This window comes from Leptonychotes weddellii, chromosome 9 (genome assembly GCF_054177405.1).
Source record: "Leptonychotes weddellii isolate Sample4059 chromosome 9, ASM5417740v2, whole genome shotgun sequence".
In the NCBI taxonomy this organism is placed as follows: domain Eukaryota; kingdom Metazoa; phylum Chordata; class Mammalia; order Carnivora; family Phocidae; genus Leptonychotes; species Leptonychotes weddellii.
In genome coordinates this window covers 29,907,487-29,919,464 of record NC_138377.1, presented here as the reverse complement: position 1 = coordinate 29,919,464, position 11,978 = coordinate 29,907,487, and the positions used below count along the sequence as shown (strand labels likewise).

General features: G+C 41.0%; 3 protein-coding genes across 11 annotated transcripts in view; all 3 read left to right on the top strand.

Moving 5' to 3' along the window:
* Positions 1-11,978, top strand: part of RAD51B (RAD51 paralog B) — a 780,046-nt gene that overhangs the window by 55,975 nt on the left and 712,093 nt on the right. The gene's annotated exons all lie outside the window — the stretch shown is intronic.
* Positions 1-11,978, top strand: part of LOC115942756 (uncharacterized) — a 300,514-nt gene that overhangs the window by 195,154 nt on the left and 93,382 nt on the right. The window lies entirely within an intron of this gene.
* Positions 1-11,978, top strand: part of ARG2 (arginase 2) — a 31,325-nt gene that overhangs the window by 18,460 nt on the left and 887 nt on the right. The window contains exons 3-7 of the mRNA XM_006738603.3: positions 5,073-5,250; positions 7,870-8,029; positions 8,918-9,012; positions 9,192-9,296; positions 10,149-10,285. Coding sequence (XP_006738666.1) covers positions 5,073-5,250; positions 7,870-8,029; positions 8,918-9,012; positions 9,192-9,296; positions 10,149-10,285 — 675 coding nt within the window. The remainder of the gene's footprint in view (positions 1-5,072; positions 5,251-7,869; positions 8,030-8,917; positions 9,013-9,191; positions 9,297-10,148; positions 10,286-11,978) is intronic.

Genomic DNA, 11,978 nt, shown 5'->3' with positions numbered 1-11,978 from the left:
CCTAGAACGGTCACTCCGGATGTTAAATGAACAAGAAACCAATTTACTGAGTATGAGCCATTGTTTTGGGGAAGGTTAGGTACAGCAGTTAAGCCTACTCCAACAATCTTATTTAAAAATAGTATGAATTGTGTTTATGCACAAAGGTCTGCAAAGCTAGAGTATTCAAGCCTGGGAAGTGGGGTAGGGACTTGCACCATTAGATACTTCCTTATCAATTTTACAAAAATTTTCTACCAGTAAGGAAAGAGAACAACAAAAATAGCAAAACAATGCTGGTACAAACTTTACTTGATGGAGGAGTCATTCCTTGACCCCCTCCCCACCCCGCAATCCTATCTGAATTTCCTTTCAGTCCTTTAACACTCATTGTCCTTAGTTCTTACCTGGCACTTTTTTTTTTTTTTTTGAAAATAAAGAGCAGAATTGGGATTCCTATAGGGTGGACAACTCAGGGTCTCTCAAGATATTAGTCCCTTCAGGGGGTCTGGTGTTCAGCTTTGTAGACCCAGGAACAGAAGGGTTTGTTTTGTTTAAATTTTATTAAGTATAGTTGACATATAGTAGTAATTTCAAGTACACAACATAGTGATTCAACAAGTCTATAGATCCACAGTGCTCACCATAAGTTTTCACCACCTGTCACCAATGTTACTATAGTATTACACTACAGGACTTATTTTATAACTGGAATTTGTACCTTTTTTTTTTTTAAGATTTTATTTATTTGAGAGAGAGAATGAGATAGAGCATGAGAGGGGAGATGGTCAGAGGGAGAAGCAGACTCCCTGCCGAGCAGGGAGCCCGATGCAGGACTCGATCCCGGGACTCCAGGATCATGACCTGAGCCGAAGGCAGCCACCTAACCAACTGAGCCACCCAGGCACCCCAAGTTTGTACCTCTTAATCCCCTTCACCTACTGTGCCCATCCCTCTACCCGCCCACCCCCCCCCGCCCCCGGCAACAGTATTTGAGTCTATTTCTGTTTTTTTGTTTTTTGTTTTTTTTTAGATTCCACATACAAGTGAAATCATATGGTATCTTTCTGACTTACTTCATTCAGCATAATGCCCTTTAGGTCTATCCATGTTGTTGCAAATGGCAAGATTTCATTCTTTTTATGGCTGAGTGTGTGTGTGTGTGTGTGTGTAAATATAAATATATATATAAAATCATTTTCTTTCTCTAATACACACACACACACACGCTGCTTCCCTATCTTGGTAATTGTAAAAATGCTGCAATGAACATAGGAGTGCATAGATCTCTTTGAATTAGTTAGAAACAGAAATCTTTATGTGCAGAGCTTATCAGGCTTTACAACCCAGAGACTCATGCTGTGATGTATATACCAAAATGCCCATTCATAATTATGGTGAGCAACAGTCCTTCCGACATCCACTGGTAGGAAGCCCTCTTGCTGGTAGGAGGGCAACAGGGAGACTAAATGAATAACCAGAGGGAGGCTGTTTGATGAGTACGTAATGAGAGCAAATGGAGCAGTCTAGAAGATTGCTCCCCGCTAAGGAGAGCGAGCAATCAAGACCCACTGTCTAGGCTGTGAATTAATCTGGTGGTCCACTTCAGAGTTACACATTTAATGACCAAAATCCTTTTGTGAAATTTAGTCTCTCTTCCTTGGAGAGCGTTATCTAAGACTGCCAAATTCTCTTTAGGTTCTTTTATAGGCTTTCTGCAGCTTTCTTCTGATAAGTAAATAATAGTGAGCTGAGTACTGTATTCTGTCACACTTATCATATCGGAGTCTACATCCTAGATTCCATGACTGGACTTGCGTGTTCCCCCAAGTTCTGTTACTTATCCACTGGGTTGATTCCTATGTATTTATTGGTCATGTGAAGATTAAATGAGTTAAAGTTGTCTTCAACAATTAGTTAATATTAACATTAATTAGATCATAAACCTTCTCTATTTATACACCTAATATTCTAAAATGCCAGGCATGCCCTGATGTCTTATACCTAGTAAGAACCTAAATGCTTGATGTGGCTTAAGGGGGTACAGAGGTAAATACGGATAGGGAAGTAGAAACTGATAATCAAAATCTGTCCAGCCTAAGACTGTTGCCAATAGCAAGACCCGATATTGACTTAAAATTTAAAGCTTCATTTCTCTTAAATCGAAACTGTCCTCCTGTATTGAAATTTTTTTTTTTTTTTTAAAGATTATTTGACAGCACAAGTATTGGGAGCAGGAGAGGGAGGACAGGCTCTCTGCTGAGCAGGGAGCCTGATGTGGGGCTCGATCCCAGGACTCTGGGATCATGACTTGAGCTGAAGGCAGATGCTTAACTGACTGAACCACCCAGGTGCCCCTGTACTGCGAACTTGTAAAGTGCATAACCCTTATGGCTTTTTATCTTTTTAAAGGATTTTTACAGATGTTTTATTTGGTCATATTTTTTTCTCTTAGATCCCAATGGCTTTGGTCTGTTATCATATTCTTCTCCTACCTTCAATACTTTCAGTTTTCCAGATCGCTGAGCATTTTTAGGATTATATTTTAAAATGCAATGACCGGGACACCTGGGTGGCTCAGTTGGTTAAGAGGCTGCCTTCGGCTCAGGTCATGATCCCAGGGTTCTGGGATCTAGTCTTGCAACGGGCTCCTTGCTTAGCGGGGAGCTTGCTTCTCCTTCTGCTTGCCGTTCCCCTTGCTTGTGTGCTCTCTGACAAATGAAAATCTTCAATAAAATAAAATGCAGTGACCAAAAGATACATAGAGTTCTGCAGCTGTAGCTGCATCTTAATTTTGGGAATAGAATAAGGTTCTCTGTTTTGCTTCTGGTATCCTTTTTAGTGGTGATCCCTTGATCCCTTGGTTGGCCTTATGTTACAAGTCATTGCTTCTCAAATTTTTACATTCTCTCAGTTATTTAGCTTTGAATTGACAATGGGTTAAAGGTAAAGCTCAAGGGGCACCTGGGTTGAGCAGCTGGTTAAGTTGTTTGACCCATGGTTTCAGCTCAGGTTGGGATCTCATAGTTGTGGGATTGTGCCCTGCGTCTGGCTTCATACTCAGTGCAGAGTGTGCTTGGGATTCTCTGCCTCTCAATACACCCTGTGTGTGCGCATTCTCTCTCAAGTTAAAAATCTTTAAAAAAAAAAAAAAAAAAAGTAAAGCTCAAAACTGTACAGTTTAAATTCAAGATGGGTCCATGCCGATCTTAATCCAAATCTTTTTTTTTTTTTTAAGATTTTATTTCAGAGAGAAAACATGCTCGAGCATGAGTGGAAGGGGTAGAAGGAGAGGGAGAAGCAGACTCCCTGCTGAGCAAGGAGCCCGATGTGGGGCTCGATCCCAGGACCCTGGGATCATGACCCAAGCAGAAGGCAGATGCTTAACCAACTGAGCCACTGGGGAACCCCTGATCTTAATCCAGATCTTTAACACAAATCTCTGCCAGTATTACTATCCTGTGACCACTTCCCTCCCTTACCCCCCAACATACCCAGACTCGTTGGAGAAGCAGGGCCTTAAGCTACTATCTATGGTAACGTTATGTTCTCTGATAGTTCAGTCTGTTCAGGAGAGAGCTGGATTACTTAGGCCTAACCCCAAAAAATGGCACCAACCAATTTATTGATATGTAGTTACATGGCAAGAATGGTACTTAGGTAAGAAAGTCAATGTACAGTGACTGGTGGCATAGTTCTTCCGAGTATGTGAAATCTTAAGAGTGAAAATATTACAGCATAATGTCAGAACGTATCATTAGTTATTTCAAAAGTTTTTTTTGTTTTTTTAAGAGAAGTCTATGCTTTTATTGACCAAACAGGCTACTTGAGGGGCAGGAGGAGTGGGTGGCCCAGATGGTGGGCCAGCCACATTCATGGGCTTGTTACGTGGAGGAGGACTTGCTCAGGTAGCGGCTGATCATCTTGAGCCTGTGATCCACCTGGGTGAAGGTCTTGCTGCCGCAGAGGCCCACCATGCTGCCCACCATCTCGGGCTGGACGTTGCTGCCCCGCACGTGTGTGTGCACCATCTCTGGCTTCTCTGGGCTGTGCCTCCTGGCTGGCTCTGCAGGTGCTGCGGCCCCTAGCGCCGTGTCAGCTACTTGGAGGATGTGGCTGGCAGCTGGTCTAGGCGTGTGCCGCAGGTGACCCTGTGGAAGGTTCGCTGCTGCTGCTGCGTTTCTGCCATCTTGTCAGTGTTTTGGAAAAGGTCTGACTTGCTCTTAACAGGGAGGAATCAAGAGGGATTCTTTGGGAAACAAACTGTAGTCAATATACATTTTGGGGGCAGATGGCCTGAATTTGGGTCCTGCTTCTGCCACTTAGCGGCTATGTAATTTGGGGACTTTGTTTCCTTGTCTATAGAATGGTATGTTTTAGTTGCCTAACAGATTGTTTAAATAAGTGAGTTTAAATAAGAATTTATGTCAAGCGGAGCACCTTGGGTGTCCAACTTTTGGTTCCCGATGGGGTCATGATCTCAGGGTTGTGAGATCAGGCCCCACGTCGGGCTCTGCGCTCAGTGTGGGGTCTGCTTGAGATTCTCTCCCTCTCCCTTACCCCTCCCCCTGTTCTCTCTAACATAAATTAAAGTCTTAAACTTATATCAAGAAATTAAAACACTGCCTGGGACCTTTGTAAGTAACAAATGTTTGACATTTCTCTTTTAGGATGCTTGAGATCCTCAGATTGGCCTTTTATTAGAAATTTTCATGTTATAAGCTTTATGCATTTTTGCTCTAAATTAACAGTACTACTTAATTTTCTGTAAATCCTGATGGGTCCTCTTGGTATTTTACTTATACTCTAACTCTGGGATATGTGAGGTCTAATTGCTACTAATTTAGTAGCAATTAATTTAATTCACTTTCCAAATCTCAGTTTATCAGCAAAATAGTGTTCTTAATGGGATCTACCCCCACAGGACTGCTGGGAGGATTAAGACCATCCTGCCAGTCACGTGACATTTTGAATTTTACTGTGGCAAAAGGAGTATTACATGCTCTTTGTCACAAGTTCTGATTTGTGGCCCAGACCAGTAAGAGTTGGAATAACATATACAATTAATCTTGTCATCCCCCATTTGCTTCCAGGCTGCCGCCTAAAAGATTTTGGAGATTTGAGTTTTACTCCAGTCCCTAAAGATGATCTCTACAACAACCTGATAGTGAATCCTCGCTCAGTGGGCCTTGCCAACCAGGAACTGGCTGAGGTGGTTAGTAGAGCTGTGTCAAGTGGCTACAGCTGTGTCACAGTGGGAGGAGACCACAGGTAAGCTGGGATGCGGGGTTGGTGGGCGTTGGACTGTATGGTGCCTTGGGCTAATCAGTTAGCTTGTCTGCTTCCCCATTAAGAGGACAATACCCTTCAGAATTTTTATGGTATGATGTGCTTAATAGCATTTTAATATCTAAAATCCTGAGCTGCTAGAGGCACCTGTGGTTTTCATTGTAAAACACATTGTATAGTATGAGGTCAAGTTCAGAGGTACACTAAGCAAAGTTTTTAGACACAAGTGTGTTCCTGTTTCATTTTGTGCTTATCTCTTGTAAAGTTTTCTTGAGGAAGAACCATCTTATGACTTTCATTTGGCTATTTGGGAGAATTCGAAGGATCCATCAGTAGTCTGAATTTGTGGGGTTTTTTGTTGTTGTTGTTGTTGTTAAAGCATTTCTGCTAATGTGTTATAAATTTCCCACTTGCCATGTGACTATGTTCTCTACCTTCACAGTGTGGACCCCTAGGTGACTAATAGATCCCTTCTCTTAGTGAGTCAGCATGTACTTTATTGAACACTGCTTGGTGTGTTCTCAAGCAATGCTAAGGATTGTGGAAATCGTGATTAGGACTAGATGAAATACACGGGATGAAAAAAAATATATTGAACTCTACAGAATTTCAGAGAACAAAGAGATCATTCTGGGCCAGAGAAGTCCTATTTGAGCTAAGTAATAAAGGTTTTTGGTAGAAAGAAAAACACTAAAATACTAGGAGTACTGGGCACTTCATATATATTCTCATTTACCCCCTCATAATGCCATGAGGCAGATACAGTTTTACCCATTTTACTGCTAGGAACACTGAGGGACAGAGGTCAGATAACTTACCCAACTTCTAGAACGAGGAAGTAGCAGGGTGGGATTCAAATTCAGTGTGACCTCTGAAGGCAATTAACTTTTCTTTTGAGAGCCAATCTGGTAACTTCCCCTGGTGCACAGAGAACTTTTCTGGTTCCTTAACAGAAGTTGGATCTTTGTTACAATTTTAAGTGCAGGTAGATTTCGTCATTAAGAATAAAATTTTAGGTAGACTAAGAGAGCAGTCCAGGTTCTCTACAGCGATCGAATTAAATCAACCAGAAGGTAGGTCTTCCTCTTAGCCCAGTGCTCTCTCATTTTTACTGACTTTCTTCTGATTGTCTATTTGGGAACTGCTTATCAATGTTATTATCATAGTCTTTGGCTTCTCTTTTGTCTATAGCTATCTATTGCAGCCCTGTCACTATTCCCTATTCCCTGTTCAGTGCTAAAACCTAGGCTATCTGAAGATTCTACAAAGGAAGGGATGAGTATATAAACTGAACAGCTATTGAACATTTTAAAGGAAGGAGGCATCTTTAGGTCACCCTGCTCCTTTTACACAGTATAAATTATTCCCGTAGATGTCAGACTAACTCTGATTTAAACAAGACAAGATTATTATCCCTTTCTTCTAGAAAAAGGAAACTGTCTAGCAAAACTAAATGACTTGTCCTAAATTACCTGGCTTTCTGGGAAAAACCCCAGTATTCTGGCTTAATCCACTGCTTTTCACACTAGACCATGCTATCCTTCAAAAAGGCCCTATGTGGAGCATGGAGCTTAAAATGCTATCTCATGCCATACTAAGAAGGATAGCTGCTGTTAGCTCCTAAAGTGTTTAAGTTGCATTTTTTTTTTTTAAGAGTTTATTTGACAGACACTGCGAGAAAGGGAACACAAGCAGGGGGAGTGGGAGAGGGAGAAGCAGGCTTCCTGCTGAGCAGGGAGCCTGACGTGGGGCTTGATCCCAGGACCCCGGGATCATAACCTGAGCCAAAGGCAGACACTTAACTGACTGAGCCACCAGGCACCCCTTAAGTTGCATTTCCCACCTATGTCAAATTCTTCAGTTACTGGGAAGCTGGGCAGCTTTCCAACCATGATTTCATCAGCTATATTCCTACATCTGAGACAGGACAGTTGGCCAATGTACACAGAGTCCAAGGATAAGGAGAGGCAAAAAAATAAACATTGATATTTGAATGCCATGCTAATATATAGAAGGTAACATGCAAATAAACATTTATTCAGTCATTTAAATGAGGTCTTTAATTGGGTTCCCATTACTTTAATGTCTTTGTTATACTTCCTAAAAGGAAATGTCAAAATTGTTACTTTCTAAAAAACTATAATGCAAATTTTTATCCTTAAAAAGTGAGTGAATGATTTTTTGAAAATAATTAGATCTCCCTGGTCTTCCTTACAAAGTATTAAATATTTGTGAGTTGTTACACATAGAACACATCATTTAACTAGATTTCATTCATTGAACAAATACTTGAGGTCCTTTTCTGGGCCAGGGCTAATGGATCAAATTTTAGGGATTTGGGGGCAGCAATGACATCTGTCAAACTAGAAGGGTAACTAGTCAAGTTTTGAATCCTTGGAACCTTCCATTTCTTGCTAACTCACTTAAGGTTAATCTTTGGGTACTACAGGCCGAGGGACTTTTGGTCATCCAAATCCAGCCTTAGTCTGGGGCCCTGACTTTGCCCTGAGGACAAAGTGTGAGCTGCACTGACTGAAGATATTTGTTATTGGTGAGGTGTGCCAAGCAGAGGGCCTCAATTACTGTGTTTGTTCCTTGTAGCCTGGCAATCGGAACCATTAGTGGCCACGCCCGGCACTGCCCAGACCTTTGTGTGATCTGGGTTGATGCCCATGCTGACATCAATACACCCCTCACCACTTCATCTGGAAATCTCCATGGACAGCCAGTTTCATTTCTCCTCAGAGAACTACAGGACAAGGTCAGGGGGCTGAAATGAAAAGGCTGAATGGCTTGCAGGGGTTATGCTGGGGCTTTCAGGAACTAGTTCAGTAAGATTTCTATGAAGGATGGGCTGATGGTGGTGGTAGGAATGTTTAATATTCCTTCATTTGTTCATCAAACATTATGGGCCAAGCAGTCTACTAATGCTAGGGATAAAAAGAGGACGAGGACATGGTCCCTGCTCTGGGGTGGGAGGGGGAGGGTATGTGTGTCATAACTTGCAAGAAAGGAAAGTGGCAGTGGGTAGTAACTCTAGTGATTGATATACCCACAGAAGGAGGACTTCTTGGTTAGAGGCTCCCAGGCCTGCCTTACTCTCAGACCCATTGGTCTAGAGGAAAGCAAAACCATGATTACCTCTAGGTAATTATTTTCCTAGGCTGTTCAGAAGACATGGGAGTCCACGTTAGGCATAGACTAGAATCTGTATATCCTTCCCCTCAGTGAGGAACCAAGTTAAACCAGGATAGTACAAAAGTTATTCATTAGGCAGAATTTGTGTTTTGGCTGTAGACAACTTAAGATGGCAACCGGGTTGTGTTTCAAGAACCAATGTGTAAATAATTCAGTAATGTACAAAGGGGTGGAAAGAGGCTAATCAGCAGTATTCCTGTTATTTAGGTAAGTTAATGAGAAACTGTGGCCACCTTAGAAATTTTTTAATTCTGAGAAATCTGTTCTTCAGCTGCCTTCTGAATCACTTCCACTTTTATAAGTTCTCTTTCCCAGATCAAGTGTGTCTTGTGTTAATTAAGCATATCCTGTAGGTAGGAGAAAGCAGACTGCATACATTGGGAAGCACACGGTGATTATCTTGGTGAGACCAAGAATCCTTAATGAATCCTGTCCATTCTTCTTTTGACAGGTACCACAGCTCCCAGGATTTTCCTGGATCAAACCTTGTATCTCTTCCCCAAGTATTGTGTATATTGGTCTAAGAGATGTGGACCCTCCTGAACAGTAAGTTGATACACTGGGGTTAAGCACTGGGTCTGTCCAGCCATTTAGGTTCCTTCTGATAGGTTGTTCCTTGCCTTAATCTCTTGTAGGTCACTAAACGGGACAAACCCCCACCCCAACATGCATTTGATTAAAAATGTTCTTTAAACTAAGGACTCCTTCCTTTATATCTCACACAGTTTTATTTTAAAGAATTATGATATCCAGTATTTTTCCATGAGAGACATAGATCGACTTGGTATTCAGAAGGTCATGGAACAGACATTTGATCTGCTAATTGGCAAGTAAGTAACTTACGATGTTTCCTTCCAAAGGGAAAAGTCCCAAAGGGAATAGGGCAGACTCTCAACGAGCAGCACACTTTAGCCTCTCTCTTAAGGATAGCAGCTTTTCTTTTAAAATAAAAGCAAAATATGTACACATACAAAAAATTCATGTGTCTCATGAATTTCTCTTTAGCTCCATTTTTACTGCCCATCTTTTGAAGATGGGAAGCATTCATTCAACTATTCCCTTCTTCCTAAGCTCACTGTTGCTTCATCTGAAAGTTTTATATTGAGCAAATCTTGGTAATATAGAAAGATGGCAGATAAATGCCAAAAGCTAGTTTTAAGAGCATGTTCTCAGTGCTGAGTCTTTATGGCATGATACTACTAGGGAGCAATTACATTTCTTAAGCTGTAAGAAATTTTAGTTATCTAGCATATATGTGTGCTAAACTGGAGTTAGAATTGGGAGATAAGATTACAGACACCAAATCAATTAAGTTCAGCTGCTGTTACATGGAGAAAATAAGAGCAACTATAACCTAGGTCAGTCTAACTTAAACTAGACTCTGTCAGAGCCCAGTCTCATAGGGAAGTGAAGAATTGTTAATGCAAAAGGCTCTAATGCCTAGGTTATGTCAGAAATATAAATTGGAGTTAGTCTGAGGCACAAAAAACAAATGGCAAAATTATGAGGTGGTGCGTAGGAAGCTAATTTGGTAATACATAATAACTTCCAGAATAGGAAACCTGAAAATCTGTATTAGCAAAGTACCAGGACTAAAGCAACAAAATCAAGGAGTTGCAACTGTAGGAAGGATCAATGTCCAAGCACACCCAAATGACTGTTCATATCATCTTCCCCTCAAGAAGACAAAGGCCAATCCATCTGAGTTTTGATATTGATGCATTTGACCCTACCCTGGCTCCAGCCACCGGAACCCCTGTTGTAGGGGGACTGACCTATCGAGAAGGCATGTATATTACTGAGGAAATACACAATACAGGTAAGAAGGGATCAACCTGTTAACTCTAAGTAAATATGCTGATGCCTCTTGCATGCTGGAAGGTTTTTTCTACTATTCCATGTCATTACAGATACTGTTTTTGTTTAAACTTTAAAAACCACATGGTCAGGCTAATAAAGGATAGTCATTTAGAGGCATGTTTGGACCTGGGTCATATCAAAATATGCTAAGGTAGTATTGAATAAAAAATGGTCTACTTAAATACTTATTAAATACAAGAATAACCTGCCAAACCGATGTAGTTCTTTGCATCTGAATTGTCTAAAGGCAGACTCAGATTAAAAGGCAAGGCCAAGCAGCTATAATTTTTAGTATAGCTGACATATTAAGAGTGAGTTCTAGAGTTGAGAATATGGAGTTAAACCTTAAAGATATTTCAAAGCTGGACAATATCTTGGGCCTTTTCATAAGGGATAAGCCTTATATTAGAGCTTATTTGATAGGAGTTTTAATATGGGGATACTAAAGATGAATGGTTGACAAAAGATTAGTAAAATGAGTGCTAGATTATTAAGAGTGGCTACAGAGGTTACTGTTCCTACATTCATATTTGTTTGCAGTTTCCATTTCCATCAGACAGCTTCTAGTTCCTGAAGGTTATTTTAAATGACCTTTCCTTGCAAAATTTAAACAACTACCACATGATACTTCAATACCATTTCATGAAATTGGAGTCTAAACAGCAGAGAGAGCCCACAATGAAAGGTCTAGAGCTATGGGAAACCCTTCAATGGTTGGGATAGATAAGGAAATTGAGAAATGGTCTCTCTGGAGCCTACTGGAACCTTAGGCACTAAAGGAAGGAAAAGAATGCTTAGGTTCATCAGGTCTGACAGTGGTAAGATAGTCTCCTTCTCAGACCCACAATCTTAGATGTTATAGTTGTCTTTTGGTTAGTGGCCAGTGAACCTGTGTGTTCAATCCTCCATTTTGGTTCCCAATGACCCTACTTCGAGCAGAGGTTAGTAACATCTAGTAGTTAGATGGGGTAGTGGTCACACCTTGTCTCTCCCTCCGTTGCTACATTATTCTAGTCCAAAAGACTACCATGACACTTAACTAGCTACATAAAGCACTTTGCTTAAATTAGAGGGTGGCAATAGTCTGGAAGACATGGGTAATTACGTTTTTAATAGCTCCAACACTCTTGATTACTTCTGGGATACACCAAAGACTCAGGTTTAGTTAGTTGAAATGAGACAGATCATCAGACACCCAGATGCTTGCACAGTGGAAATGCTGCAGTAACATGCTTGGACTATGCACTGCTAATAAGGGATACCATGTATTACACTGTAGTATCAATAAGCTGGTAGGTATATACACCCATGTTTCCCGGCTTTATGGCTACCCTAAGTATTCTGATACTTGTATTCTCCAATGCTAGTTTGTTCAGATGACTTGAAGAGGTAGATTAACTTCACCCAGAATAACCAACTAAAAAGTTAAATACCTCAGCTTGTGTGTTGGAGGTGGGGAGTAGAAGGCAGGTCTGGATAGGTTCTTCTGGTCTAATCTTCCCTTCTCAAGCCCTTTAGTAGAAGTTCTTAAACCATCAAGACGGTAAGTCCAAATTAAAGTATGGTCAAGTCTTCCCTCAGCTCAGACCTGCAGGGATAAGACTAAGAGATGCACTAATAACTATACTTAGGGCATGTGGGGTGCCTTAAGA